Genomic DNA, 27,525 nt, shown 5'->3' on the forward strand with positions numbered 1-27,525 from the left:
CCTGTCATATATCAAAAAAGGGCTTAATACACAAACTTCCACTCATACATTAGCTTTATTAAGGTTTGTTGGACAACACACAGTAAGGAGGCGATCCTAACCTAGTTTTAAATCTAGCTACATGGTTGGAGGCACATGTTCAGGTATGTCTTTCCAGGTACATCTTTACTAGGTGAGCTGCTGGCTCAACTCTACAATCATACAGTTCTCCTCATTTGATCTCCCTTTACAGTTTTCTTTGTAGTACTCCGTTCTCATCATCATCATCAATAGTGGCAACTAAGTGCAATCTGTAACTGCTACTCCATTATCAGCTCCAGGGCCCCACAGCAGTATGCCAACTGCACAGGAACATACACCCTGAACCGGTAGATTCAAACCTGTTTGCTGTAAGGGGACTGAGCTGACCATCATACTGTCCTTAATGTTTGATCAAATTGAATGGCGGTGGTGGTAGTATAAAAAAAAAAGTACAGAGTGCACATTGGCTAATCTGTGGACAGCAACAGATTAAAAAGATCATAAACTTGCTGAGTGCATACCCTAAGTCCTCACTTTGACTTCCAGGAACGACAGTGTTAGATCTCCGCTTCAGAGGAGTTGCCATGAGGCTGATAATTCCTAACCCAGGACTGGAAGACCGGATCCCTTCCTACGATGATCTGGAGAGGATGGACAAAGAGGAGGCCGAAGACAGGCCAAAATGGGACAACAAAGCGCAGTACATCCTGACCTGTGTGGGCTTTTGTATTGGGATTGGAAATGTGTGGAGATTCCCTTACTTGTGTCAAAGTCATGGAGGAGGTAAACTGAGATTACAATATACATTTTTGGATGATTGTTTGACACAGTGTGGTTGAGGTACTTTTTTAGTATTTTTTTTATCTTATCTATCTACCTCAAGAACTTGGAGGGAGTATTTATCATAGTTAAGCAGTGCAGAATTAGTTAGGAATTACATAATGGTGTTAGAAACTAAATATCAACGCAGTGAATTTATACTTTCCAATAAAAAAACATGTTCCTGTGATTGTTAACTAAAGTTTGCTTAAGGTTTATGTGGGCACAGTTTCAACAACAGTAAGCTATTGTTTTCTCACAGTAAATATCAAACCAAATATAACATACACTGCCAAAATCAACTGTGGTATTATAGAGATATCATGCTGCTGTTGCAGATGGAAATTTACTAAACTATTATCCTCAGTGTTTACAGGCCTTTAGTTATATACCAAATTGAACTTACAATCGGACTGAAGAGAGAGCACCAAAACATCATAGCACTCTGAATGGCACTAAGATCGCTCACTATTAATGGTGACACAATTCTTAAACAAACAAACATTGTTGTGACTATGAATATTTTTACGAAGCTGAATGAAATAATTAAAATCTCCAAAGTTATTTATAGTTTATCTACCCTAGACCTCTCTGCATGTGTTCTAAAACATGGACATGCAAAGCAAAAGTGAGAAACATGAGCTGGCTGAAGACCAGAAACCAAAATGCAAACAATATGTCATGACGAAACTGTGATTTTGAATGCAAAATCTAGCATTTCCTTATTATTATTATTTTTTTGGACTAAATCAATTTATGAATTGCACAATCATGGCTCAGTATGTCTAAAAGGAAGAAAACATCTGCTATGTGTTTAGTTATTGCTGAACCTAATAATTTGATGCATGAATATTAAGTCCTATTACTGCAATTCATATTTGCTAAATTTACTTTGGCAATAAGTCATCTTATCTTGTAACTTTTTTTATTGCATGCCAACACAGCACTTTTCAGTTGAACTCAATATTATCTTTAACATATAATCTTTAAGGACCATTCACCCATATTTGGCAGGTTGAAAAGGCAAATAATTATCAGAAATGGAATGATGTGCAGATAGACAGCTGTGCCATTGATCATCTACATTTTCCAGGTGCCTTTTTGATTCCCTACCTAATCCTGCTGGTTCTAGAAGGAATGCCCCTCCTGCTGCTAGAATTTGGTATTGGGCAGCGTCTTAGGAAAGGCAGTGTGGGAGTTTGGTCGGCAATCAACCCTTATCTGACTGGTATCGGTAAGTAAAATAGCTTCGACACATCACATCAAGACAAAGCTGTTAATGAATATCAGGCTACCCTTTGAGTTCATATTAGTAACTAATTCTTTCCTACTTAGGTATAGCCTCTATGCTGGTGTCCTTATTGATCGGACTGTACTACAACACCATAATAGCCTGGGTCATGTGGTATCTTTTCAATTCTTTTCAATACCCTCTGCCTTGGACCCAATGTCCTCTCAATGATAACAAGACAGGTATTTGAATGTACACATGCTTTAAATCCACCCAAATACATATACATACACCAATGCACATATGCACCAATGCTCCCAAAACTCTACCCATGATTAAAACATTTGAAAATGAGTGTTTATTTCCCTTGCAGGCTATATATCAGAGTGTCAAAGGAGCACAACTGTGGATTACTATTTTTACCGAGAGACTCTGAATAGTTCAACCTCCATAGACGAATCTGGAGGACTCCACTGGCCTATAGTAGTTTGTCTGTTGGCTGCCTGGACAGTCATCGGTATCTGCTACATAAGAGGAATCAGCACTTCAGGCAAGGTATGCTGTAGGCAAATAATGCAGTGAAATACAATGCATTACTAAATCACTGCTATCATTATTAGTTCATGTTTTTCTTTTCTTGTCATGTCCTCAGGCAGTGTACGTCACAGCCATCCTGCCTTACGTAGTGCTGGCCATTTTCCTTATCCGAGGACTGACTCTTAAAGGTTCTCTCAGTGGACTCAAGTTCCTCTTCGTACCAGATGTATGTTTCAAATCACTATCATAAAAAAGAGCCTATTTATATACAGGTATGTCGCAATACAAACCCACGTTACACTGAATGCCTCGTTCTTGCAGGTGAACGAGTTGATGAAACCATCTACTTGGCTAGATGCAGGTGCCCAAGTCTTTTACGCGTTTAGTTTGGCATGGGGAGGCCTCATCTCTTTCTCAAGCTACAACCCTGTTCAGTAAGAAACTGACATTTATAAGAACTGTGGTGTTTAGTCAAGTCTCATTTTCCTTACTTTGAAAAGTTTATACTCATTCTCAGACATTTTACATCTGCTATGTATTTTATCACCTCACAGAAGTTCAAGACTTTGATGGTAGTACTGTAGCTATTTTCAGACACAAAGTCAACATGTCCTGAATCTTTTGCTTTTATCTTTTCCAAAGCAACAACTGCATGCAAGATGCTGTGATCCTGTCTGTCATAACTGGCTGCACCTCAGTCTATGCTGCTGCAGTTACCTACACCATCATTGGCTTCAGGGCCACAGAGAAATATGACCAGTGTATCAGTGAGTGAGTAGTCACAGTATGTGGGTTTCAAGGTTTTTGAAGACAATAAACTACTGTGTATTCTTTTTTCCTCTCTCAACATCTATACATAGGTTTGCAGACTCATCACTCCAAAATAATAATTCAAAAGTCAGACAGAAAACTTTAAAAAAAGGCTTATGACAAAATTTGATTTGTCATAGTAGCACAGGTGTTACTTTCCCCATTTGGGACAAGTCCTAGATGCATAGGAAAGTGGTTTAGAAATTCTCTTTATCTGAAGAGGGAAATACAGACATGCATTTGCCCAGAATGAGATAAGTCAAGATATGAGAAAGAGGTTTACAGAAAATTCAGACCCACTCCTTGGCGTGGTGTTTCAATGCACCACGCCAAGGACACAGTGCTGAATTTTCTTTTCAATGCACACTTAATGTATTAGTAACAAGAGACGCTTCTGTCCAGGAGCCCACTTAACTACAGATAACACAGATCTGAGAGACCTTAATTAAGCAGACAGTTACACCAAACCACAATAGAGCAGACATTGTTGTCAACTGACAACAGCATTAAAGGAAAATGTTGTACTCAATAAAGGTCCATTTGGCCTACTTAAAAGCCCTGAGCTGTGGTCATGACTTTACTCCACCAGCAGAGGATCAACTAATACAACAAATGACAATACTTGTGGCAGGCATACACAGCATGTTCCACTTTGATCCCATGGTCTGTTAAGCTTTGCTATGGGAAGCATCCAGTACTGTCTCCCACACATAGGATAGAAAGGAACTAAGGGGCTAAAGTTACTAATAATTAATAATTAATCATGGCTCTGTTTTATACAAGTGTCCCAGTATATGTATTTGTCCACGACAGTATGAAACTGAGGCAGGATGAACAATGATAACCGCTAAATAAAATTCTGAAATTATTCATTTTATGATATACATATTTACTTACTGTGGCATGTCAAAATGCCTTAGGCCTATCTGGCAAGAAAAGGTGGAAATGGGCCAGTATACATATGTATATGAGAATGAGATGTGGATGCCATGGCACTCTTAATAGTGTCAAAATACTAAATGGATCTGTGATGTTGACTCCAGTAATGCAGAGTTATTGATCTTTGATATTTTTGTTTCTAGAAACATCATGACTTTATTAAATGGATTCAATCTTCCTGAAGACAGCATCATTCAAAGCAACTACGAGGAAGCCTTTAATCATCTGAACAGTTCCTATCCAGATACTGTTCTTGGATTGAATATTAAAACCTGTGACATGCAAAAACTACTCAGTGAGGTAACTGCTGTTTATCAGTATTTAGAACTGCCTCCATAACATGATATTTCTGCACTAAAAAGCATAATACCCTCCTCATCCTGTGTTTGTTCAGGGAGTGGAGGGAACAGGTCTGGCCTTCATTGTTTTCACAGAGGCCATCACCAAGATGCCTGGTTCCCCGATTTGGTCTGTCCTCTTTTTCATCATGCTTCTCTGCTTGGGGCTCTCAACCCTGTTTGGCAACATTGAGGGAGTGGTGGTCCCCTTGAAAGACCTGAAGGTTTTACCTCAACATTGGCCACAAGAAGCACTGACTGGTAACTTTTATGTAATTATCTAGACAGCATATTTGCAATACACAAGGAAATGTATCTGTAGCGATTGTGGCTGTTCTGTTTTAACACAGGTTCCCTTGTTTTTGTGTATGTGTGTTTCAGGAATAACATGTGCTATTGCCTTCGTCCTCTCCCTCATATTTGCGCAGCATTCAGGGATTTACTGGCTAACTCTCTTTGATAACTTTGCTGGATCTGTTCCACTACTGACCATTGGATTGTTTGAGATGATAGCTATTGTTTATATCTATGGCGTAGACAGGTTAGTGCTTGAAATGCTTGTATTTTCTTGACACAGTGTTGAATTATATTGTGCAATCAACTACAAAATTAGTATATAAGCAGCTACAAATCAAAGCTACAAATGTGCCATGTTCTAAAATGAGTATTCTTTTTTAAATTTTTTTTATAAATGTTATGTATATAGTGAAAGTTGTTGTTTATCTCAGCAAGGATTTTAAAAAATGTTTTAAATAGTTATTTTCCAATCTAATTAAAGTCATTTTGTGGGGCAGATTCAATGAGGACGTGGAGTTCATGACAGGATCCAAACCCAACATCTACTGGCAGGTTACATGGAGGTTCTTAAGTCCTCTAATCATCTTAGTTATCTTAGTTTTCTACATGGTGACAACAGTCCAAGAAGAACTCACCTATTTAGTCTGGGATCCAAACTCTGTAAGCAGATAAGTGTTCAATTACATTTTGGTGTATTAGCTTTGATTGCAGCCTCAGTATATTTCCATTATGTTGAATTTCCTTTAATCACAGTGGCAGAAAGTACATTTACTCAGAATAGAGTTTTATATATTGATATATCAGAAACAATCTTAATATATCAGTCATATGGGATATTTTTCTGCAGAATGAGTACTTTCACACTTGAAGTGCATTTTGTTGATAACTTTTATACTTTTATATCAGTAGGATTTTGCATGCAGGACTTTTAGTTGTATGTATTGGTACTTTTACCTAAGTAAAGACCTATGTTTTACCTAAGTGTTTTTTTAACTGCTGTCTAATCATGTTTGTTGTAAAATGTATACATTTATGATGTGTTTAACATTTTTCTGGTAGATGTTGTTAATACCATATCGTCAGGACTCAGGAATTACTGATTCCTCACCAATGTTTGGAAAGCAATTGTATGCTAAATACTCTAACTACACTGCTTTTTGCTCTGCAGGAAAAGTTCCCGTCTCTAGCATCAGTACCGTACCCTTCATGGATCAGTGCAGTCATCTTTGTTTTGGCCGGAATCCCCAGTCTGGCAGTGCCTGGGTATGCATTATGTAGACTGAAACGAAAGTGCTTTAAGTGTTAAAAAAAAGTTTTAAAATTCAGAATACAACATAATGCATGATTATTTGTCTATTTATATCTATGCAAAGGTTCTTAAGACACAATACTGAACTTTTAGAGATGCACTTTACTAACTGATCCATATTTGTTGTCATGGTTTGTGCAATTATATGTCTGCCCTATCTTTGATATTGTTCTATTTTATACTTAAAGATAGAGGATGTCATGTGTTGTACTGATTGTTAAGCCCCTTGAGACAGTTTTGTGATTTGTGATATTGGGTTATATCTAAATTAGAATGAATAGACTTGACTCTACTTTTTTACTGTTTATCCTTTTAAGAAAGTTGCATATAATTTTGTACAATAATAAACGATTGTGTTCTTTTGAATTTTGCCATTAAACAAAGTTGAACTCACTGAAATGTAACCTTATTCGCTTAATGTTTCACTATACGTAGGATACCTTTGCAGAAACATGTTTTCACCAGTAGAGTGCAGAAACAGACAACTGTAGAATTGTATCAGCGCCACATGAAAGGAATTACAGATGACAATCATACTTTTGAAAATTAATGATAAATCAAAGGTAGACATTTACTTACAGACACAGTTTGTTAACACCTTGCCTATACTTTATGTGGGAGTCACAATCACTATAGTCATTGCATTGTTTGATTTCATTATGCTAGATAACTCAAACTGTTTAAAACATGGAAGGTCCTGATTCAGAATTATATCAGTTGTATGAGTTTGGTGAGGTTTTGAACTCACACTGTTGTTCATTCAGGGGTGAACAGATTAAAACTGAGCCCACAGTCACAGATGGGAAATGCAGATATAATGGGTTTATTATCAATGACTCTTTTTAAAAGCTGCAGATAAAGAATGTTATTAAAAGCACGTTCTGCAATAACATCACTAGGTCACATATTTTGTTTCTCCACTGCAGATAAACATGTGCATGCACCTGCAATACAACTACTGTCATCAAGCCACTCTTGAAAAAGAACAATCTAGACACTTTACTATTGAGCAATTATAGGCCCATATCAAACCATCCATTTTTAAGTAAAATCATTGAAAAAGCTATTTTCCATCAGATGAACAACTTCTTGTCACTCAACAACTGATTTGACGTCTTCCAGTCAGGATTTCGAGCACACCATAGCACTAAGACTGCTCTTATTAAGGTCTTTGCTGACATATACTTAAACACTGACAGTGGCAGAATTTCAGTTAGTATTACTGGATCTCAGTGCTGCCTTTGACACCGTCGGCCACAGCATATTACTAGACTGGAAAACTGGGTGGGACTTTCTGGCACAGTACTAAACTGGTGTGAATCCTACTTAAAGGACAGGGACTTTGTGTCAATAGGTAATTACACATTTGAGCGGACAAAAAATAAGCAGACTTCCCCACAGTTCCATTCCGGGCCTTTTCTGTTTGACATCTACATGCTCCCACTGGCTCAGATTATAGGAAACAATAAACTACGTTACCATAATTATGCAGAAAACACACACATTTACATAACCATATCACCAGGGGACTATGGTCCAATCAGGCGGGGAGTTCCGGTCCTCTGAAATGATGCCAACGCGGAAGTAACTTAAAACTGCATTCTATCAAAAGGCCACCAGGGGGCGACCGTTTTGGTGTCTAAAAGACTTCCGTCTCTATACAAGTCAATGGAGAATTCACCAACTTCTCACTTGATTTCTAACCTCAGTAAACGTTTTCAAAATGTGTTTATGGTTTTAATCGCTAGTTTAAAGCCTTCTTCAATGCAGTATGATGTTCATTTGTGAAATTTTGGCCTCCCTGATTTTATATTTGACGATAAAGCAGGGTATGCATTAGGGCGTGGCTACGTCGTGATTGACAGGTTGATTGGTTCACAGGTTCAGGAGGGCGCCTCTTGCTCCTCCTGATGCCCATGTAAGTAGAATCCGTAGGGTTTTTTTACCCGACATGCACCTGAAATTTTCAAGATGGCGCTGCCCAGATCCAACAAGCAGCAGTCCACAAACCAATGGGTGACGTCACGGATGTTACGTCCATTTTATATATAGTCTATGGGTCCAATACATGCACTGAGTAAGTGGACTGGACAAATCAACAATTGCATATGCCAGAAAATTCTTCAATTAAACAAAGATCAAACTTAAGTAACTGTTGTTGGAGACAAAGAAGAACAATTTAAAGTCAGTGCTCAGCTTCAATCAATAATGTTAAAAACCTCAAGCCAAGCTAGAAATCTTTGTGGAGTCAGTGACTCAGACATGAATTTCAACAGCCATATTAAAATACTTACAAAGTCAGCCCACTACAACCTGAAGAATATATCAGGAAGTGAAGGACTTATTTATCTTCAGTAGACTCAACTAGTGTCTTGACAGGTCCCCCTAAAAAGGTCTATCAGACAGCCACAGTTGATTCAGAATGCTGCTGCTCAAATCCTCATTAATACCAAGAAAGTTGACCATATCTGTTCTCAGATCCATACACTGACTTCCTGCCTGTCAAAGAATTGACATTAAAATACTACTGTTGATTTACAAAGCACTCAATGATTCAAAATACATTTCTTATCTGCTGCTACGTTATGAACCATCAAGACCTCTCAGGTTGTCTGGAACAGGTCTGCTTTCTGTCCCCACACTCAGAATTAAACATAAAGAAGCTACGTTCAGTTTTTATGCTTCACATATCAGGAACAAACTCCCAAATAACTGCAATTCTCAGTTCTTTTAAATCACGGCTGAAGACTTTCTGTTTGCAACTTGTTTTTTACATCCAAATTTTAGAGTTAATATCTTTAAATGTGTTTTCCTATTTAACTCTTTTAATTGTATTTAAATGTCTTTATATTGCCATGTGTTGCTTTTATATCATGTGTTTTTAAGTAAAGCACCTTGAATTGCCCTGTTGTTGAAATGTGCTATACAAATAAGCTTGACTTTCCTTACTGTGATTCATCAACCTCAGGTCTGCTCAGAAAGTCTTTGAAACAAGAACAACTTGTCTTGTACAGAAAGTTGTTGGAGACAAACAGGAACAAAGAAAAGAGCTGACAACTGTCCAGTTCTAACGTCCAGTTAGTTATTATTGGTTAGAGAATCTTTATTGTATCAAAACTGAAACACTGGAATAGTTTCTCCCTGGAAATTTCCACCCAAGTTACTACTGAGTTACTAATTTTACTGTTAATACTGGTTCATTGAATTATGACTTTTCCCAAATTCTCTCTCCTTGTGTTCACTTTAAATTTACATTTTAGGTGTGTTCTTCTTCAGTTATTCACCCATGTGCTCTATTTCCTCGTAAAACACATTGTATCTTAATTTACAATTAAATTAAGTATAAAAAATGAGCTATGCACACAGCATGGTCATGAAACAGCTGTCATGACGTCTTTTGTAATGACTGCATCCAAACGGTTCGCTTTACTGAAAGTCAGTGCAACATTAAACCAGCATTACCAGGTTATCCATTAATCTGGGGTTAAGCCATTAAATCATCATGCCTGATGATTTTACACCCTTACTGATGCTGGTTCTTCATAAAAAAACCCCAAATAAAATATGTTTCACTTGCTCAAAGCTGCAGCTGATAGGGCATTAAAGGACGGCCCACTCAGGAGTGTAAAGACAGACTACAAAAGGGGCACCAGACATCATTCACACTACACCACTTGAGAGGTTAACTATTCTGACACACACTGAGCTCCAATCAAGAGGAGAATTCTGGATCAAATACAATATTAAACTAATTTAAGTGTATTTTAAGATTAGGAGAGCTGTACCCTTGTAACAGAACTGGGATTGTGCTAAGCATTTTATCAGCTGAGGATGGGCAAAACAAAGGACTCTGTGGAAGAGGAGAGACCCAAATGGGACAACAAGGTTCAGTATCTTTTAACATGCATTGGATTTGCGGTGGGAATTGGAAACGTCTGGCGGTTTCCCTACCTGTGCCAAATTTATGGAGGAGGTAAGATGCTACCTTTGCATCACTATTTTATCCAATCATGTGATACTTTAATGCACAGCTGAATTGCAACAGCACTTAATGTTATCTGTTTTAGTGAAATTAGTCACTAACAGATGAACCAGGACATTATCAGACTTCTTGGTTTCCTGGACGGTACCCTTCTTGGAAACCGTACCTGTGTTTGATTGGTCAAATGCTGAATACTTCGTCATAGTTCCTGCAAAGATCCAGAGTCCCAAAGCCACAGAACCTGGCTCAGAGGTTAACCTGAGTAAACAGACCTCCCAAAAATGTGTGCAGGGTCCATTAACTTTACATATTGAATCTGAGATTCCTTATTCTCACACCCATTGTTTCAGATTCAGCAGGGCCTCTATTTTCCCTCAGCTCAGGGATCAATTAGTAAACTAGTTACTGAGTGTCTTTAGCTTCAGATCTGTGTTGTTTGGATGAAATAATGACCAGCCACTGAATATCTATTAGGGTCACAGTGCCCTTATTTAGCTTTGCCTGTAATATATTCATCAAGATGGCTCAAATAACCTCTCATGATCATTCAACTTTAACTATTTCAATTTCTTTCTTTTTACCACTTACAGTATGATAATAAAGATGTCTTTGTTCTCTCTAAAGTCCTGTCTGATGCGTAACTCTGAGGTAAATGTTCACCTAATGTCTTTTCAGGTGCATTCCTTATTCCCTACCTGATAGCGCTGGTGTTTGAGGGTCTACCTCTGCTCTACCTGGAGCTGGCTATAGGACAAAGGCTCCGCATGGGGAGCATTGGTGTCTGGAACTCCATCTCACCACTTCTGGGAGGAGTTGGTGGGTACCCTAAGATCATTAGCACAATAGATCACAATGATCATTTGTCACAGAAACATGTCTGTTGAATAAGCAACATTTCTACTGTTACAGTTAACCACTATAATTAATATCTTTAATCAATCACTTTTGTTTCTTTTTGAAAAAAGACAAAACACAGCTTAAGTTATGTGATATATGATTAGAGAACAATACAATTCAGTTAAAATGAGTTTGCAGACAGGATCAGATCTTATCCTATACAGGAAAAGTAGATAAAATAAAATACTATTTCACCAGATTCATACAGGGGCAGATCTAGAAAATTGGAAAATTGGAGGCAGGCTTCGGCACAGTCTCAGGGAGGGTGGAACATATAAAAAACATGTAAATAGTTAAAAAAAAAAAAAGAAAAAAAAAGCTTTACAAAAATACAGATCTAGACTCAATAAATATTAATAATAAATGAAACAGTATTGATGCCAAAACGGTTTATTTCCACATCACAGTGATTTCACAGTATGGTATACAGTGTTAAAAAGTTATGGAAAAATATATAGTAACAGTCTTCAATCCTGTCTGATATCAGTGTTTACAGTGTCTCTTAAGTTGTGAATGTGTGATGTAAATCATACATATTTATATTACAGTTAAAGATTAAACAGTCGTTAGACATTGCACAAAAAAGAAAAACCTTAAATCTTGTCTTACATCAGTGCCTACAATGTCTTCTATTTTAGTATTACAACTAGATTGTCATTGACGTTTGCTGAGGCTTTCCTTAATCTTAAAAGAATGATTAGGTTATATAACTTGCAGTTAGCACAGAGTGAGATGTGAACCATGTGGAGCCTCTTCTGTGTCACTGCTACTACAACCTGGGGCAGACGCCTGTTGGTCTATATCTTAATGATCTGACTGGTCACCAGGTGCAGTGTCTGGTCACAAAATGGAATATAACACTATTGCAAGAGTTGGTTTTTTAATAGTTTTTTCACACAATATGAGATATCACATGCATTAATTGCTTAAAAATAAACAATGACATGAACTATACACACAGCACACAAAATATAATTAAATGGACTTTACTTGCTGAACTGCAGATGATGGGCCTTCATCCTCATCTCCATATTCATCACCATGTATGATCCAGAGAAAATACATTCAAAATGTCTTAATGCAAATAAATTGACATTTAAAACCAAATGACAAACTTTTATGAACAAGTTGAAAAATGTTCTGCATCCCTGGATATTAGAGAAAAGTGGCTGCCCAGTGCCAACAGATATTAACAGTAGGGGTGTAAATCACAAGTTTCTTCACAATACAATAATATATTGATTCAATGTTTGCTGATATCAAAAAATCTGCAACGATACGATTTCAATTCAATTCAGGAGGCAGCGAGACGATATCGACGCTAATTCAATCAAAACGCTTCAAAAATATAATTTGACATTATTATTTTTGAGCTCAACCAGACATTTAAATGGAAAACTATTCTTTTTCATAAAAAATAGACGTCCTGTTCACAATAAAGTGCCACATTTTGATACAGAGCTTTAAATTTTCGAATCCAAAATTGAGAGGTAGACACACACATCCAGAGTAAGAAAGCAGCAGCTGGAACAAATAAAATCTGTAGAAGCAAGAAAAAAGTCCGCACGCTAAAGCTCCCATTGCAGGTAAACTGGGATCCACCTGCGTTATGAGCTGCGAATGTGCGCGTCTACCACAATTTTTTTTCCACATCCTATAAAATAAAACCGACTGAAAGTTAAGTCACTATTTTTATATATTAAAGAAGGAGTTTTACTTCTCTTTTAAAACTATGGTGTCTACCGTCCTGCGGAGGAAAGAACGACACGATAAAAGACGAACAGCAGCACATTTAAAGTCTGTGTAAAGTTAGAATAAATATGTGTTCTGAGTTTGACATACCACAGAAAAGTGTGTTGTTAACCACCCTGCCAAATTTGAATGATTAAAAAAATCGCCAAATATATGAAATTAAGTCACCCACTAAATCCTGAACACAGAAATGACGGGTGTACATGCATGTTGTTTGGAGGTGTGCGCGATCGGGCGTAGACCATAGACTGTATATAAAATGGACGTAACATCCATGACGTCACCCATTGGTTTGTGGACTGCTGCTTAGAAGCGAATAGTTTCGGATCCGGGCAGCGCCATCTTGAAAATTTCTGGTGCATGCTGGGTAAAAAAAACAACACGGATTCGACTTATATGGGCATCAGGAGGAGCCAAGGCGCCCTCCTGAACCTGTGAACCAATCAACCTGTCGATCACGACGTAGCCACGCCCTAATGCATACCCTGCTTTATCGTCAAATATAAAATCAGGGAGGCCAACATTTCACAAATGAACATCATACTGCATTGAAGAAGGCTTTAAACTAGCGATTGAAGCCATAAACACATTTTGAAAACGTTTACTGAGGTTAGAAATCAAGTGAAAAGTTGGTGAATTCTCCATTGACTTGTATAGACGGAAGTCCTTTTGACACCAAAACGGTCGCCCCCTGGTGGCCTTTTGATAGAATGCAGTTTTAAGTTACTTCCGCGTTGGCATCATTTCAGAGGACCGGAACTCCCCGCCTGGCGTAGACAGACATGCCAGTGGAATTTCAAAATAAAAGTGCATCTTAAATGATCGATGTTTTCATTTTGCATCAATGTAATTGGCTCGTAGCTCATTAAATCGATGTAGATCGATGTATCACTGCACTACTAATTAACAGTACACAATGTGTACAGTTAAAACTCTTATTAGGGTTGGGGCGAGTGAGTGGACAAATAAACTCAGTCCTACTGTGGCTACTTGTTTTTTTCTTCACAATGAAGAAATTCTCAATAGTTTAAGACCTTTACAATGATATTCTTTCCCTCGAAAGTGTCTACTGCTTATTTTTCCCTGAAGAAATAATAATGCATATTTTTCAGTTAGTCAAACCACTATCTTGGTACAGTTGTTGCATTTGGTTAGCAAACAATACATTTACTGTATACAGTGAAACAAAATGAAGAAAAATGCCGCCAGTCAAACAGCCACACCACCAGTATTAGCCAAAAGCTAGCAGCGAACTAGCTAACAAAGCTACGTCGTAACCTGTACGGCAACTTGCTCCACATACATGTCCACCACTCAACATCATCACAGAACATTAGTTAGTGTTGTCGGGAGTTTATTTACACATATATGGCAAATAAAACACATTTTACCCTTAAAATGTAAAGTATTTTAGCGGAACGGGCCTCTTCTTCTTCTTTTGGTTTGGCAGGCTTGACGCTGCCCCCGTCAGTCAGAATGCAGAAATTACACCAATTGTTTTGTTTTCTCCAGATCTCCTTTGGTTAGTAAAGTTGACATATTACATTTTGATTCTCCAATGTCCAACAGGTCTCTATACAGTTTCCTTCTTTGCTCAGAAAATATATTGCATTTTAAGATTACATGTTTAACTGTTTCCATTTACCCACACTGACACTTCCCATCTGGATGCTGCTTGATCAGGGCCAGCCCACTCTCTAACCCGCAGTGTCTGAGTCTTAGCCTCAATAACCTGACCTCATCCTCCCCCCCACACTTGTTTTCAGAGCCCAATGAGTTACAGATGGTTGTATTTAGTATATAGATATCTGTACCTTTTCCTTCTGGGTTCGGTGTTTGCTATTTGATCTGCTGTTTTGTTCCCCCTGAATTCCGACATGTGCTGGTATCCACATTAAACCCACACTGCATCCCAATTTATGAATTCTCAGTATAGCCACCAACATCATTCTGTTAAAATGTCTGGTCTAGCCTTGGACTTTCGATTTTCTATATACTTGACGCTGATAGGGAGTCCCTACAAATTACTGTAGAGTGAGATCTTTTCTTTTCAGTCCACCTAAGAGCACAGAGGATGGCAAACAGCTCTGCTGTATAACTTGATCAAATACTAATCTGGAAGCCTCCACCCATTCCCTTTTTAAAGTTCCCATACAAAAAACTCAAATGCTGCTCTTCCTGTAGAAGGGTCTCTTTAAACACCAGTGTAGTTGTGTAAGCTATTTCCCCACACTTCCTTTTGATGCTCCAGAACTATGTTATGTGGATCTACTACCCATTCTTTGATCTTATTTAGGATGCCCAGGTCTACATCAGGTTCAGGCTACAGCCACTGTGGAATGTCAGGCCAGCAGATAGTTGACCCTACTTTTATTTTAACAATCCCAACCTCATCTGCTCTTTGCCTCATGGAGTTCACAAAACTTTGCTTAGTTTTCCTACCTGTTAACTCTCAGTGCTGTTCCATAAGACATAAGCAGTTTTGTCCTCCTTAACTCAAGAAAAGTTTCATCCAACTCTACCTGTAGAGCTTACACTGGAGTTGTCCTGACTTCTCCACTACAAACTCTAAGAGCTTTGCCTTGTAACACATCTTGCTTAGCCAACACTGTTGGTGCTGCAGACCCATACGCAAGACTCCCATAATCAAGCACCGAACAGATCATGACCCTATACTATCATAAGGGTTGCCATTTCAGATCACCAGCTGGTGCCTGACAGACAATGCATCACGTTGACAACTTTTTCACATTTGCTTATTGTTTTTTCGAAATGTGTGTGCCAGGTCAACCTTTCCACCACTTTTTCTAAGTTGGTGCTATAGATAAAAGATAAAACAGTGTTCGGGACCTTTCTTTTGAAGCCAAATTTTATATACTTAAATTTTTCTGTTGATATTTTAAAACCCCACTCATTTGCCCATTAAATTACCCTATCAATCGCTTTTTGAGTTTTTTCGAGGATATACGTGAGGTTTGTTCCCCTTTTCCAAATGGCCCCATCATCCTCAAATACGAACACCTCATAATCTCCCTCAATATTGTTGAACATATTGTTTAATATGATGTTAAATAGCACTGGACTAATTACACTTCCCTGGGGTGTACCATTGTCTACTCTATACACATCCGACCTTACTGTGCCTACTCTTACTTGTATTGTTCTGTCACATAAAACGTTTTTAATCCAGTTAAACATTCTTCCTTTTATTCCTGCTTTATAGAGCTTTATCATAAGTCTTCTTTCCATAATGTGTCCCACGCCAAAATACACTTACTAAAGATTCTTTATTGGCTAGAACCCTCTTTAGAAATTACACACCGAGTCCATTGTCAATCTCCCCAACCTGAACCCACTTTGATGCGACTCAAAGTACCCTTTCTTTTCTAAAGTGTGCACCAGGAGATCTGTTACCATGTGCTCCATGACTTTGCAAACTACAGAAAAGAGGGCTATTGGCCTGTACGACCCGGTATCATGACAGTCCTTACCTAGTTTTAATATTGGGACTATAACTGAATGTTTCTCGAACTTGGGTAGGTTTCCCTCTTCCCATACTGTGTTGATTAGTGCCAATATTTCTTCTAATACTATGTCACTTGCTTTGTCTTTGTTATTTACTGCCCTGTTGTGAAGGACTGGTATATTTGTTTGCTTAAATGCTCCTGTAATTTTATAAATGAGCCCCCAGACCTGAGTTACACTTGTCTGTGCCCCTATTTTTTTTTTCAGTTAGGTGTACATTTATGTCTTCCAGTGCATTCACTTCAAACTTATTATCTGTAGGGTTTATACATGTTCACTATACTTACTTTCCCTGCACCAGTCCAAACGTCAATAACAACACATTCTGACTTTGTATTAATAGTTTTCCTTTGGTATTGTCTTCCTAACTTTATGAGAGTAGCACACCATCTTCCACTCCTGTCTGTTCTATCCTTTCTTTCACACACATATCCTGGTATAACAAATTCTATACACGATTTTAGCCAAGTTTCTTGTATGCTTATTATTTCTGGTGACTCTTTAAAGGCCTCAACAAACTTTTTAAGTTCTTGTCCATTGGCTGTTAAACTTCTGGCATTCCACTGAAAAATATAGAACATCAGCACAAGGAGTTTAATAATCATCATTTTCTTCCTCACTTATCATCTCATCTTCAAGCACTTCTTTTGTCAAGTTTTGGCTTCCACTTATAGGCCCTTGATTAGGATTAGGCTCATTAAAGTATGTAAACTCCCACAGCTCCTGTGGGTTTATTCCCAATATCCGCATCAGCCTTTCAGCTGCTGACACAACTGCATCAGATTCCTTTTTGGCCAACATTTTAATCTTCCAAGCTGCCTCAACCACAAATGCTAAAAAAGGCTTTCTTCCTAACCACAATTGTATCTTCTTGAGAAGCTGTCTCAATCTCATGTAACATAACCTGTTTCCTATATACTTTGCATATGATACTTTGTCTTCCTGTCTTATTTTCTGAATCTGCTCTGCTTTGATATACTCTGGGCAGCCTCTAAATAAAACAGGATGGTCTCTACAGTTTGAGCTTTTAACAGGCTTTTCACACTCTTTGCCATCATGATCCTCCTCACATCGTCTGCAACTACGCTGGCCTCTACAAACTGCAGCCACATGGCCATATTGCTGGCATTTGTAATATCTCAAGGGGGCCCTAATATGGGTTTACTGAATACATCATGTATCCCAGTGACACCCTATTAGGCAGCTATTACTCTTTAAACTCCACTAATACTGGAGTACTATTTCTCCCATTCTGAGATCCTCCCAGTTTTGTCACACTAAGGATATTTCCCCTTTTTAAGTTATTAAATCATTCTTGCTTTGAGATCTCCACTGATACATTTTAAATTACTCCCTTACTTCCAGTCCTGCCTGTTGAAGCATACCCTTCAACCTTCCCTTCTTTTCCCATTAAGCTCTTTATTTTTAAAGCTATTGCTTGCTGTTTTGAGGATTTGCAAACTATCATTAGTGCATCATTATCCAATGTACTGGCATGAAGTACATCCCCCATATCTTTTTGAAGTGCCTTAGATAACTTAACTCCTCCGAAGCTGCCGACCCCCCCTTTCAGTGTGAAGAGCACTTTGTAAGTTTTATTCCCCTCGACTTTTCTTGCCTTCACCTGTAAGATATGACAATAACTTCAATACAAATTAAATTCAGTGCACCTTCAGTAATGACAGTGAGGCAGCAAATATCAAATCACAGTAAAATGTTAGTTTTGGATAAGAAAACTAGTATAAAATGAATATCAACCAAGTACATTCAAACAGTGTGGGGGAGGGGGGGGGGGGACCTGTGGTGGCCAATCAGAGTCCAAGGAGGGGCCGGTCACCACATTGGCTCCGCCCCTAGCAACTCAAATAGCAACAATTGTTCTTTTTACTTGGAAAAAAAAAGCATGTGTAAACAGATTGTAATTTGTTATATGACATCTAGTGTGTTGGTAAAACTGGTTACACACATAAAACATGGGGAAACCCTCTTCTCCTTTACGTCATCTGGAAGTCGAGTCTTTTATTGATAAGCAAAGACAGTTAGTTTAGTTATTTAACCCTCCTGTCGTCCTCCCGGGTCAAATTGACCCTGTCTGTGTTGACTGTTCCTTCTTTCCTTCCTCCCTCCCTCCTTCTTTCCTTCCTTCCTTCCTTTCCGTCCTCCCTTCCTTCCTTCCGTCTGTCCTTCCTCCCTCCCTCCTTCCTTCTTTCCTCCCTCCCTCCTACCTTCCTTCCTTATTTCCTCCGTCCTTCCTTTCTTCCCTTCCTTCCTCCCTTCCTTCTTTCCTCTCTCCCTTCTTTCCTTCCTCCCTCCCTCCTTCTTTCCTTCCCTCCTCCTTCCTTCCTTCCTTTCCTTCCTCCCTTCCGTCTGTCCTTCCTCCCTCCCTCCTTCCTTCCTTCTTTCCTCCCTCCCTCCTTCCTTCCTTATTACCTCCATCCTTCCTTTCTTCCCTTCCTTCCTTCCTCCCTCCTTCCCTTCCTTCCTTCCCTCCTTTCCTTCCTTCTTTCCTTCCTTCCTTCCTCCCTCCCTCCTTCCCTTCCTTCCTTTCCTTCCTTCTTACTTCCTTCTTTCCTTCCTTCCTCCCTCCCTCCTTTCCTTCCTTCCTCCTCCCTTCCTTCCTTGACTCGAGGACAACAGGAGGGTTAAAGAAACACAATATAGAAAAAGATATTAACTGAAAAATGTCAACATCTAACAGTGATTTATATGTTCCTCAAGAATAAACTAGTTGAACTTGGACAATTACTTCTGCTTTCTTTGTTTCAGAGCTAAAATATGGACATTCGTTGTTTTTTTTATGGTTTGTTTGGAACATTTATTAACTGGTAAAATGTCTTTCCTGTGCTCTGTGGGTGTGTCATCATCATTCATACCTATACAACCAGTAGTTAAATGACTAAAGCACAAATATTTTTTTATAGATATTTACCTCTCTACCAGAATCATGCATTTGACTTAAAAATTTACACAATTTTCTTCCAGGGGTGCATGCCCCCAGACCCCCCTAGAGGGTTCGAAATGAGGTCCCACCACCATAGTCTCTCAAAATTCTGTAGGAAATGATTTGTAATATCAAAGTAAACGTGTGTTGTTCTATCTGTGTGATATAGGATTCTTGAAATGTACTTTTATTCTATTGGCAATATGTTATAAAACATAATGATTAAAATAATTGTATCATAATATATATGACATCTGCACGAAAAGACTGGCCTGGAATGGAGTCAAATTCCCAGCCTGAATTATTGTCCCAGTCTGTCCCTGATGTGGGATGGGAAATGTTGTTAAATTGCATTATTTATTTCCTGTGTGTAGGCATTAGTTCCATGATAGTGTCTTTCCTGGTGTGCCTCTTCTACAACACCATCCTGGCCTGGGTGCTCTGGTACTTCTTCCACTCTTTTCAAGATCCACTGCCGTGGAGCCAGTGCCCACTCAATGATAACCTTACAGGTAAGTGAGAAATCCAACTTTGCGTTTTTTCTAGCAGGTCTAAATACATTTATCATCATTAAGATATAGTATGAACTCTTCTGTGGTTGCCATTATTAGAGTAAGAGTAATAACAGAAGTATTGTCTGATAGCAATTTGATAATTAGGTTACGTTTGCTTCACAACATAAAATAAAAAGAACAGGCTTCTGTTTCTGGGTATTTTCTCTGAGTGGAAAGTAACAATGAATGACGAGTAAAGAGAACAGATTCTCTATGTTAAAAATAGGCCTTCATAGATACCACATGTTTGCTTCTTTCAAAATTAATTTCTTTGCATGTGTTTGCATCCATATAGGCTACAATGTGGAGTGTGAGAAGAGTACTCCAGTGAATTTCTTCTGGTACCGTGAGACACTGGACATCACACCTAACATTGAAATCAGCGGCTCCCTGAAGTGGTGGATGGTCGTCTGTGTGGCCACCGCCTGGGGTGTGGTCTACATCTGTTTCATCAAAGGTATTGAGTCCATGGGCAAGGTCAGTGGTCCTGGTGAAAATATATAGTGTTTTTTCAAATCTTAGTATCATATTGAGTTATGTTTTTCTTCTCTTCTCAGGCTGTGTATGTGACAGCCACCTTCCCCTATTTGGTACTGACCATTTTCCTGATCCGTGCCATCACTCTGCCTGGCGCCACTGATGGACTGATGTACCTTTTCACTCCTGATGTTAGTTTGCTCACTTGTTGCTACCACAGGTGATAGAAGATTGTATTTTGAATCTCAGGCCCTATGACCTGATGTGTTGTTTACATGATTGCTACAGTGGGAGATACTAAAGAACCCTCAGGTGTGGCTGGACGCTGCAACCCAGATCTTCTTCTCTCTCTCTGTGGCCTTTGGAGGTCTCATAGCTTTCTCCAGCTATAACACTGAGAGGTGAGGACTTAAACTCTACAGCTCCCATGGCACATTTAGGATGATTTGTGGCAGGACCATATCTTATTCTGTTCTGTGTCTATCAGAAACGACTGTGAAATGGATGCTGTTCTAGTAGGAATAATAAACAGTGCCACATCTCTTTACGCGTCCATTCCCATCTTTTCCATCCTGGGATTCAAAGCCAACACCGTCTACAACTCCTGTCTAAAAGAGTATGTATGCACAACTATTCTGTCATTCAACGGTTCTTCTTTGTTTGCTGATAACAACTGGGCATGTGAAAATCCTAAGAGATGATTTTTTTTTTTAAATATCTCATCTGCAGAAACATCTTGGCTCTGACCAACCACTTTGAGATTTCTGATCAGAACATAACAGTGGAGAACTATGAGCCCTGGCTTAAGTATCTAAATCAGACACATCCAGATGATCTCTCCAGTGTGGACCTGAGGCACTGTGACCTGCAAACATTCCTTGACCAGGTAATGCATCTTTAAAAACACACCACTCCTCTCTTATCTGGTTGTTTTCTGTTCTCTCCTTGAGTACAGTATATGATGTGCTGGTCAAGCAAATACATGTAAAAGATCCCTCATGATTTTGTTTCTTATCTCTCTCCCCCAGAGCGCTTCAGGTACTGGTCTTGCTTTTATCGTGTTCACTGAAGCAGTGTTGGAGATGCCAGGCTCGCAGGCATGGGCCATATTGTTTTTCATCATGCTTTTCAGCTTAGGCCTCTCCTCCATGTTTGGCAACCTTGAGGGAGTCCTGAATCCCATCAATGACCTCAACCTGGTACCCAAGTGGATCCCCAATGAACTTGTAACAGGTACCTGCAAATCACTTTGAAAGACAAGTTGTTCTGAAGTGAAAAGGATATATTTTGTTTGCTTTGGATTACCTTTCTGAACTTCTTTTCCCTTACTTCCAAAGGATCCATTTGCTTGATATCCTTTTTGATGGCTCTCATCTTCACTCAGGGATCAGGGAACTACTGGGTGGAGGTCTTTAACAGCTACGTGGGCTCTGTACCTCTTCTCATCATTGCATTCTTTGAGATTGTTGGAGTCATTTACGTCTATGGAATGAAAAAGTAACATTTTCTCCTCCTCTTCTTCAATATAAGTGTAACTGTCTTCATATACAGTTTTAATTCTAGCGTTTAAACATTTCTCCTGTCATTGTGTCCTTTAACAGTTTCAGTGAAGACATCTATTTCATGACTGGGAGGAGGCCCAACATCTTCTGGAAGGCGTGCTGGATGGTGATCAGTCCAGTAATGCTCCTAGTGGTGTTGGTGGCTTACGTCATCATCCAGGCACAGAAGCACCCCTCCTACCCCACATGGAACCCTGATTATGTAAGACGATGATACTTAAATATTGTGCTGTTGTGTAAGATACCTTAAAAAAACACACAGACATTATTTAAAGCTTCTTTAATCAATATTTTCATATTTGCAATGTATCAAATTACTATCTTTAATGTGAAAGGTGTCACCAAAAGAGATAATTCCAAAGATCAGTATCACTTGACTCTTACATTCCCTCAGCCTATGGAGCATTTCAGCACCTTTTAGTTCAATGGTTCAAGGCCCATAACTTTAATGTTTTTGTTCAGTTATTCAGCTATCGTATCATTTTTACCTGTGGCAGGCAGCTAAATAAGCTTTAACAAACAAATTGTGAGAAATATTCTTATTCTTTTGTTCTGACTGTACACTAAGGCCTGATTTACTATGATCCCAAATAAAGGGTACTAAATTGTGTGTGCAGTGCAACAGATTGCATATTTGGTTAGCATGTATTTTGCGGGTGATCTACTAAGTATAAATGTGCAAACTGTGCAAATGACAACAGGTGCAGATAGCAGTAATTAAAAGAGAGAATTTGGATGAGCAGACAGCCGGAAAGCGCAAAAATAAATTTGATCCTATGGAATTAGAGGTTCCCGTGGAAGAGGTTAACAAAAATATTGAGATATAGCAAAAAAAATATTACCAAAAAACCCGCCATACTGTATGTGAGAGTATTTGTGACAAAGTCAATGATGTTAGTTCCACTCCAAAAATATTAACATGGGTGGAAAACATCAGTTCTCTGCATATTCTGTCATTGTGCCTCCGTCTCCTCCTCACCACAGTAACAGCAGCCAGTTAACACCTGCCCTTTCAAAGGTATTATTTATAGATGCAGTAACCGTCTGCAAAATACTTTCGAGTTTGGTAAATCAGAATGCATGTGCTAAATAACATATTTGCATTTTCTCCTCCCTGTATTTTGCACACTGTGATGAAAACGCCCCATATTGTATATTTATTATGTACTAAATGGACAGCGCGTATTATCTTGCACATTTGAAAGACGTATGCCTCAGTGCGCCACGTTAGTAGATCAGCTTGCATATTTTTTTGCGGGTGATGTCACGTTTGCACACGTTTTTACACACCCAAACCTTTAGTGAATCAGGCCCTAATTATGAAGCTAAACACAATTTAGCTTAGTGTTACAACTAGAGGCAGTGGAAAACTGGCTTTGTCCAAAGGTTTAAAAAAATCCATCAAACAGCACCTCTATATTTGACTATTTAATACTGTATATCTTGTTTGTTTAATCTGTACACAAACAAAAAGTACTTGTTTCTATGTTGCTAGCACTAGTTTCATAGTTTGCATACAGATAAGACTGATCGATCGCATCTAATTTGGCAAGAAAGTGAATAAGCATTTCCCCCCAAATATTTAACTATTGTTCTAACATAATTGTACTTTAAAATGAAATTATGTTACATTTTACACTTTTTTGTGTTTATTTTTAGGAATCATTCCCCCAAACTGAAACAAAGCCCTACCCCGACTGGGTGTTTGCCATCATCATCCTTCTCTCAGCACTGCCTGTGGTTTCCATCCCACTGGTGGCTCTCTACAAACTGATATGCTGTGGAATCAAGAAGTCTTCAACGAGTGCTGCCCTAAACCCCTACAACAATGACGGCTTTGAGATTGAAACACATGAACAGACAAACTGAAAGGCTTAGTAATAATGTTACCAGCATCAGAAAAGGACTTGATGGTTATCACTTAATTTATGGACAACTATTGATTTTTTATGTTTGTATTTATCAGGATTTGTCAGTTCCTGACTTGACTTATGACAACTCACATTTGTTTCTTCAATAAGAAAACTGGATTTATTTAACAGTAAGATGTTTCCAATCCTTTCCGTCGTACATGTTTGTGTATTGCACGTGATGTAAATACAGGAGTGAGACAAATCTAACAGCACAGTGAAACACGCAATTTCTTTTTTATTCAACATTCATAAAACCCTACATTTGAATATAAGTGTATTTATTTTAGGTGTCACAAGACCTGCATAAGATCTTAAGATTCCTACTGTTAAGAGAAAGAACTGATTTCTGACAGCTTTCTAAAAGATTATAAGTCCAGTACAAAGAACTGGAAGACATCAAGACTGAAGGCAAATCATCTTGTACATAATATGCTTTGACATTAACGTATTTACATATAAACTGTTTACAAGGTGACAACATTCCTTACCTGGAAAATTACCATGAAGTGTAAATCAAAGTCCAGCGAGAAAAACAGCTATAGGATGAGATGGCATCTAATAAAGTAGCTTTATTGATCTGCTGATGGTTGTTATATAGGCTGTGTTTATGACAAAGGTTCATCACAGAAGAGTGCTATTGCTACAACTTGCTTTTGACAGAAATGGTTTAAAATTTTCAGGATCAAAACATTAACATATCAGAGAAGTTGAACTAAATACTTATCCATACCTTTCAGCTGGTGTGGATTTGTTGGTTTTGCTGGAAGTTTAAACTGGGCCAAAATGATAGCGTAAGTCTGGATGGCCAGGAATTCAACAGCGGTCCTGGGGTTAGTGGCTTTTCTGACCCTGGCCAATCTCAAATCCCCCAGACGCCGCTCTAGTCTGCGCTTCCCTGACAGGATGATGACAACATAAGAGTGGAAAATGTTTTTTCTCTTTGCTGGCAAACTGTAAAATCTATCCACCTGCACTGCAATAAACATTTAAGGTGGCAATAAACAGTCCTGTCTACTTTTAAGATCATGCTGTTGGCAAATTTAACAGTATCTATATTTGTTGGGTTGGGTATACCTCTCACAAAGTCCACTTTCAATGGGATTGACCTTCATGACCATGTAGGAGCGGAAGGGAGTGCGTTTGGTTAACCCATAACCCATAAATAATCATTAATTATTAATAAGAAATTAAAGAATAATGTATTTTAATTATTAATTTGGGGCACCTCCGGAAACCGGAATCAATAACCAAATGGTCAAATTAGCCTCAATAAAGAATACAATTGGAAAAATTGAAGGATTAGAGTCCGAACACTTCTCTTTAAAGCTATAAGAATGTATTAACCTCCACCAATCAACAAGTTAATCAATGTTCTGTAATAAACTGTCCTACCGCTATACGAACGAACAAACATGAACAACAGCTGTGTACGAACAAGCCTGTACAAGTGTGTGAGAGAGGGAAAGACGGGTGTGTGTGTGTGTGTGTGTGTGTGTTTGTGTGTGTGTGTATGTGGATGCAGAACGCAAGAATAGGAGGTGCGGATACGGGGCACTATGCTAGACAAAAATGGCGCAATGGCGCTGACTCGTGGTCAATGCTCCCAAACACACCAGCTCAGCAGCAACCCACGTGACTGAGATGAGGTCCCTTAGGATGTAGCTTAGCTTTATCCTGTGTTACCTCACCAACAGTTGTGTGATGTGAATGCGTGTGTGTGTGGATAGTAGCCTACAAGAGACAGAGGGAGAAAGAGAAGCGAGGGAAGACGGCGATCAAGAGAGAGAAAATGGCACACTTTGTACACAGATAAATGTGTGCGCAGAGTAGAGGCTGTGTAAATGTGTTATCTGACACTGGTTAACAAAGCAGCTATTCCTCTCTCTCAGGATGCCGTTAACCCACAAGCAGCTAAAGTGACGTCGAGTGTCTCTCAGCCAATGAGGGACGAGAATCCAAGGGGTTCACAGGAGTTGGAGCATAGACTGTATATAAGAGTTGGAGTCAATTGCAGTGCTGATGTTTTTATTTTGTACATTTATAGAGTGACAGATGCCACTGCATGCACCCAGCTAGAATTAGAGCAAATGCAGGCTTTATTCCTCATGTAATTTTCCTTAGGTAATGATTTAAACATTAATTTTTTTCTCAGCAGGTTTAGACTGGTGTAAGTGCAAAGGTGCATTGGAACTTCTTTCCCTTAGTGAGTTCTGTTCAGGAAGAGTTAATACTTGGTAAGTCCTATGCCCTACTCCTTTCTGTCTGTGCATATAGCCATTAAGGCTCTATTATCTGCAAACATGCCAACTGTTTACGTTGCTGAGCTGTTGCTATGTCATTGCTATGCAGCCGTAGTTTACAACTAATGTATTTGCTTTTAAAGGATATGGCTACCGATTTCCGATATTTTTCACATTGTCAGCAAATCTCATGTGCAGAGCCAAACCAACCCAGAACTGATCCTACTTAAAAATGTTGTGCGTGTATCCAAACCCTCTTCCTCTGTTGTTCAAAAACTATTAAAAACACATAAGGTAGCCACACTGCTGCAGTGTGTGACATGCCCTCGCCCTGATGAGTTTGGGTACATTATTTCATTTATAATTGGCCCCATCATGTTTTAAACAATTAACATTTTGAGCTGACAATTTGATTCAATCTTTATATTTAGGATTTGGCTTACTAACACAAAAATACACTGTAAAAAAAATCCCATCGTTCTTACGGAAAAAAACCAGCAGCTGTGATTGTCAGAATAATTCTGTAAGAAGTACGGCTAAACCGTAACCATATTTACAGAACAACCTGTAAAAAAACAGTTAAAAATTGTATAAACTTACATTTTGCAGTAAATTCAACATTGGATTTCTGCTGAATTAGCACAATAATAATGTTATTAAACCAATTTACATCAAAAATCCATACTGCTTATCCTCTCTAGAGGTTCACAGAGGGGCTGGAGTCAATCCCAGCAGTCATTGGGCGAGAGGCAGAGTACACCCTGGACAGGTCACCAGTCCATCACAGAGAGCAGAGACATACATTCCCACAGTGTGACCAATGACCAATTAACCTAAACTGTAATCTGGGAAGCTGGAGTACCCAGAGTACCCCACAGAAGGGTGCCAGCTGGCCGGTGGATTTGAACTCAGAACTCTCTTGCTGTTAGGCGACAGTCCAAACCACTACACCACCATGCCGCTTGATCTTAGTTGTACTTATTGTACATACTATTTCACTGAAAAATACCAAACAAACATTATTTAACTGCAAAAGCCTCATTATAAGATATATAAGATATACGATACGATACGATTTTTCCGTAGATTCCCCTCAAAATCTATGGGGGTGGCTGTGGCTCAGGAGGTAGAGCGATCGTCCTCCAAATGAAAGATTGGGGGTTCGATTCCCGGCTCCTCCAGTCTACATGTCATTGTGTCCTTGGGCAAGACACTTAACCCCTAATTGCTCCCGTTGCTGTGCCAACGGTGTATGAATGCGAGTGAATGGTTAGCTTCCTCCTGATGTGCAGGGTGGCACCCTGCGTGGTAGCTGCCTGCCATCAGTGTATGAATGTGTGTGAATGAGTTGTAGTGTAAAGTGCTTTGAGTGGTCGAAAAG

General features: G+C 38.8%; 2 protein-coding genes across 2 annotated transcripts; both read left to right on the forward strand.

Annotated features, from left to right (window-relative positions):
• The first annotated feature begins 605 nt into the window (after positions 1 to 605).
• LOC133995944 (sodium-dependent neutral amino acid transporter B(0)AT1-like) lies at positions 606 to 6,298 on the forward strand. The gene is made up of 12 exons (XM_062435454.1): positions 606 to 804; positions 1,934 to 2,074; positions 2,176 to 2,313; positions 2,445 to 2,626; positions 2,724 to 2,834; positions 2,930 to 3,042; positions 3,251 to 3,379; positions 4,501 to 4,657; positions 4,752 to 4,956; positions 5,077 to 5,236; positions 5,490 to 5,652; positions 6,161 to 6,298. Exons 1-12 carry the CDS (start codon positions 606 to 608, stop codon positions 6,296 to 6,298), a joined length of 1,836 nt encoding a protein of 611 aa, XP_062291438.1.
• A 3,834-nt stretch (positions 6,299 to 10,132) lies between these two features.
• Positions 10,133 to 23,860, forward strand: slc6a18 (solute carrier family 6 member 18). The gene is made up of 12 exons (XM_062435563.1): positions 10,133 to 10,274; positions 10,959 to 11,099; positions 19,773 to 19,910; positions 20,248 to 20,429; positions 20,510 to 20,620; positions 20,718 to 20,830; positions 20,917 to 21,045; positions 21,159 to 21,315; positions 21,458 to 21,662; positions 21,767 to 21,926; positions 22,031 to 22,193; positions 23,651 to 23,860. Exons 1-12 carry the CDS (start codon positions 10,133 to 10,135, stop codon positions 23,858 to 23,860), a joined length of 1,851 nt encoding a protein of 616 aa, XP_062291547.1.
• Positions 23,861 to 27,525: the final 3,665 nt, after the last annotated feature.

Source organism: Scomber scombrus, chromosome 16, assembly GCF_963691925.1.
Source record: "Scomber scombrus chromosome 16, fScoSco1.1, whole genome shotgun sequence".
Taxonomy (NCBI): Eukaryota; Metazoa; Chordata; class Actinopteri; order Scombriformes; family Scombridae; genus Scomber; species Scomber scombrus.